General features: G+C 42.0%; 1 protein-coding gene across 1 annotated transcript in view; it reads right to left on the bottom strand.

The window, feature by feature from the left end:
• Positions 1–1,830: 1,830 nt before the first annotated feature.
• LOC125025793 (60S ribosomal protein L10a-like) overlaps positions 1,831–5,000 on the bottom strand; it is a 3,492-nt gene continuing 322 nt past the window's right edge. The window contains exons 2-5 of the mRNA XM_047614023.1: positions 4,736–4,888; positions 3,061–3,209; positions 2,194–2,366; positions 1,831–2,022 (exon numbers count right to left, since the gene is read on the bottom strand). Of these exons, the coding sequence (XP_047469979.1) occupies positions 1,852–2,022; positions 2,194–2,366; positions 3,061–3,209; positions 4,736–4,888 (646 nt within the window). The 3' untranslated portion in view covers positions 1,831–1,851. The remainder of the gene's footprint in view (positions 2,023–2,193; positions 2,367–3,060; positions 3,210–4,735; positions 4,889–5,000) is intronic.

The raw sequence follows: 5,000 nt of genomic DNA, 5'->3' as shown, positions 1-5,000 counted from the left end.
GATGTTGATGGACTTCCAGAATGGTAAAAAATAAATGTGCCTGACATCAAAGGTCCTATGGCATTATGACACTATTGTGACGAATAGGGGTAAAAATGAGAACGATTAAGATAACTGGTCGGACGGGATGGAATAGAGAAGGAAACGGAAGTAGGGAGAAGATAAGACTACCAAATGTATTGTGGCGAAGGCACAAATTAACGTGCTAGACATCAAAGGTCATATAGCACTATGGTAAAATATTGTGGTGAAAAGGGTTCAAATGAGTTAACGATTAAGATAAGGAGGCAGAGGGGGATGAAGCGAAAAAAAGGAAAGGGAGAAGGAAAGAATGCATAATTAGTGAAGCGAGGGCTGAGGTCCAAGGGAGGGGCGATTCCTACACTGGGCCTCAATCTCCGCCTCCTAAGCCCCCTCCCCCATCAACGGCAACAAATAGTAAAGGATAGGGGGTTAATGGTTAATAGTGAAAAGCAAAATAAATGTGAGACATTTAAGGTCATGTAGCACTAGAGTAAATGTTAGTGTAGTGTGGTGGAGTTAGTGATTAGTTATTAAAGCTGGGCTAGGGAATTGATGAGTGAATAGGTTAGGGTCGGGTGAGGTAATGTAAAGGATTAGATTAAGAGAAGGATATATATGCGTTTGAGGAAGGAAAACAGGTTGTCAAAACAAAGAGATTCTGTAAGGATGTCTGATAGGTTGTGATGTCTTGTGTAGGGAGGATAGATGGGGGAAAGAGGTACGGGCTGCTTCAAAACGTGGACATGATAATATGTGGGACTGAAAAAGGAACATAGGGGTGGATCGGATTGTGACATCAGATAGGAGTGTTAGACGGGTGTGGCCAATGCATAGGCGGGCGAGAGCCGTCTCCCAACGTCTGTTCCGATGAAATGGAGCTGACCAGGAGGAGATTGATAGTTTTACAGTATGTGATTTATTGCTATGGAGACTAAAGGATAGGGGGGTGGCGAAAAGAGTTGATGATTTGGATAAAGTTATAGGTTGAACAGTACTAGTGGCTTGGTAGTAAAAATGGTAGAGGGGGAGAGCTGATGATGTATAATACAAAGTACTAGTGGTTAGAAAGGGAGAATTAAAGTACTGGAGAGAAAACGGCAAAAATGAGTAACGATTAGGGTAAGTGGACAGAATATGAAGAAAAACATTAGGCTTCAGTCCCCATCTCCAATTTGGGGGAGAAGCCTCCAGGTAAGACTTTCATGGTTAACAACAAGGCGACGTTTGGGGATTTCCAGAAGGATCAAAATTGTGCCAAAGATCACGCAGCCTGATGGTAAACGATTGTAGTGGAAATGGTGAACAGGTTTTTTTTTTTTTTTTTTTTTTGGGTGTTTAGACAAATGGATGGAGTAGGAAAAGGAATGGAAAAGACGCAGCAAAATCAATCTAGGCGAGGCATGGGATACCCTACATTGGGCCGGTCTTCACCTCTAGCTCCCTACCCCCCAAACGCCAAAGAGCGAGCAAGGGATTGGGGGGGGGGGGGTCGTCTGAAGTTAACTTTCATTTCTAGATGGTTTGTCCAACTCTGAAATCCAGTTGATCTGGTTATGCAATGGGGTTCTTTGTGGTGGTTCACAAGGTCCGTGCAAATAAGCTTTGTTCAAGTATTATCTCCTATGCTTGGCATTGCTTCACACGATTTAATATATTTGTGTTGGTTAATAGTTCAATAGTTCTAAGATCAGTATGCAATTGATTTAATAGAATCATCTGGATAGTATCAATTCTAACCACGCACCTCAAGAGTACATAAACCGCCATTAGCAAGCATCCCCTCATTTTAGGCAAATTAAAGTAATATTTACACATCCAACATTTATTTTAGTACAGGCGTTGGGGCCTTCCCATGGTAGACTTAATATGCAGGGATCGCACGTTCTGCCAATGCTTCTTCAACAGCGAAACCAAGAAGTTCATGGCCAGGTAAACGTTCTGCACTAGTTCATCCGATGCCATCTCAACGTGGCCAATGGCAACAGACAGGCACAACACCTGAGGGGGGGGGAAAAGGGAGGGTACTATTATTTTAATGTCCTAGACCTTTGATACAACTGGATCAATTATTAGTTGTCAGATAAAAGTGTTCAACATAACAGTTTCTGGTAATACATGCTAAAATCATCATATATTACAGTATACATTATCAACTGAAACTTATTTTACCTTCTTCATCTGGAACTTGATGGTGGCCTTTATCTCATTGCACTTGTCTGTCAACTTCTCAGAGTGAGTGCACATGGTAGGGAATTTGCCAGCCTTGTTGAGACCAGGGCCCAACAGACGAGGAATCTGCTTGATAAGGGCATCAGAGGCAATGAAGGCATCATACTTCTTTGCTGTGGGATGAGGAGGAGAGAAAGTTCAGTGACAAGACTATACTAGTTTTAAAAAAGGTACATTTCAGCAAGCTTCAGAGTGAGCTGAGTAAAAATCATCATGCAGGTATCTGGTCCATGGGAATCAATTCATCATTGTAACATTGAATATCAGGGTTTCATCATAATTGCCGAGAGAATAAAAAGGTATCAAGAATGTTCTTCACCCTTGAGACTTCAGTACTTAAAAAGAATTTACAAGCTTTGAATATAATTTTTTTTAGGCATGACCAGTCTATACAGGTCATGCCTTTAATTACAAGATATAAAATTATTCCCAAATTCAATACTTTTAAAGTAAAAAAAATATAGCCACTGGTACAGGCTACAGTGATAACCAGTCTTGCAATAGTTAATATTCATATCTTTACCCACATTAATAACCTATTTGGGTTTATGTTCTACAAGCTCAACCCCCCTTTTTATTATTATTTTTTTTTTTTTTTTTTGGGGGGGGGGGTTATTTTCCGGAAATGCAAGGCAAAAGTAAACTTAAATGGGTATAAAAAGTTATGGCAAAATTCAAGCTCATTATGGGGCATATTAGTACTGGGATTTAGGTAACATCACACCAATCTGTGCCAAGGCAATTATAGCTGAAAACACCCTTCAAACACCATACTGCACAAATATGCCATGTGAAAGGAATGCTTACCCAACTTCTTGACAAGCTTCTTGTCCTTGTTCAGCTTCTTGAGGTCATCAGCAGACATGCAGGGAATGTTGTTCTCCTTAGCCTCGTCAATGTGCATCTGGTCACCAAGGACACAGATCTTCATGTTGGGTTTTGGGATGTGCTTCAACCTGTGTAGCAGATAAACTACATAAACTCTCAATACAGAGCTATAGACTGCACTACAGTACATCACATAATTGCCAATATAAAGCCCTTGAAATGGTCCACTACCTATCCATGTCTAGTTAAAAGTGATCACCTCAAACTACCAGTGCTTTTGTTGAATTCAAGGATTCAGTTTTGACTACTACTATTAGGTATACCTTAGCAAAACGGTTATTCTTTTAGTGATGGCAGCACATTTACCAGGTACAGAGGCAAAGATCTCCCATGTTTTAAATATATCCTTGAACTACAAGGAATTTTTAAAGACCATAGGATATGTATAAATATAATACCATTACAATTACTATTGTGAAACCCTTTGTTAATATTGCCAAGAGCAATGCACAGATGGAAGGAAAATGGACACTGCCCTCATACAGGGCAACATCTTCACAAACAAGTACAGCTGTCCTGCTTCATTCACCATGAAGTTCTAAAATGCACTAGATACCAATGGTCAGATTACGTTCACAACACCCTCACACAGCCATTTATTAATGTTGCTTTTCTAAAAGTTGGCACAGTGCTAACAAAGGGTGGAAGTGTTGCCCCCAATGTAGAAAATGGAAGGTAGAAAAAGTTTTGGATTATTGGGATCACACTATACCCTGGTTCTGGGACCGTCTTTGCAGGGTGTAGAGCTGTCGGGTAACATTGCCCTTTCTACTTCATATTAGTTTAAGTGATCAGTATGTATTACCAAGAGCAATGCATCCTCAAGAGTCCCAAACCAGGATTATGCAAACCAAAAATCCCAAACTTAGCCTTTCCTACCTTCTGTTAATCTCCTAGACAGGGAAAGCTTTGCCCAATATTAGTTCATGCCAACCTATCCAAAATGCAACAGTAAGAATACCTGCGAGAGGGTGGTATCGGGAGCAAGCATCGACATGCAGTGGATATTTTCATTATATGCTAAAATGAGGCCACAGCAGCTGTACCTGTAGAGTTTAACTGTTTAAGGCAATAGTGACCACTTCCCTCTGTGTTGCTCTCGTAACCTTAACCGAAATGCTGCAAGTTATTGAAGGTTACTGCAACTTGACAAAACCCTTACCTAAGGCTTGTCTCAGCAGTCTAACAGGGCACATACACCAGAAAAGGTTAACGGCAAGTTGCCTCGCCTCCCCATAGTTTTTAAGACCTTGGGTGAAGGTCCGCCAAGACCTCAAAAGGTTCGGCTACCTGTACCTCACCTGGGCCATGAACCTCGCCATTGCCAAATTATTAGATACTCAAAACATGAAAATTGACTTCATATAAAAAAGGAGGGGGGATGCAAGAATGAAGTGCAACTTCATTTTCCCTTGAAATTGGACATCAGGCTCGTGCTACTGACAGGCCGGGTTTCAGAAATTTATCTAACTTCCAGCCCTTTCCGAGCACCGAGGCCCTGCATTCGAGGCTGCCCGAACATGGCGCGGTTCCTTGGCCGAGATCGAAATCTAGAATCCAATCGATCCACAGGTAGGTCAGGTCGGCGACTTACTTCACAGTGCCACTGAAACGCTTATCCTTCTGGGGATCATAGTTCTTGAGGCCGATCTGGAGCTCGACCGTCTCGCGGAAGTTGCGCTTCTTGTCCTTGGCGCCCTGAAGCACGCCGTTGATGCACTCGTAGAGGGTGTCCCTCGTCACCTTGCTGTTGGGGGAAGCAAGTCGTGTTAGGAGGAGCCTCAGGCTCGGGAAAGCCCGAAGAACGGATCGGGGTCAGTTTTAGAGGTTGTGCATCATCAACATCTGAAGCTAATACA

This window comes from Penaeus chinensis, chromosome 5 (genome assembly GCF_019202785.1).
Source record: "Penaeus chinensis breed Huanghai No. 1 chromosome 5, ASM1920278v2, whole genome shotgun sequence".
NCBI lineage: Eukaryota > Metazoa > Arthropoda > Malacostraca > Decapoda > Penaeidae > Penaeus > Penaeus chinensis.
This window is presented reverse-complemented; position numbering and strand designations above follow the sequence as displayed.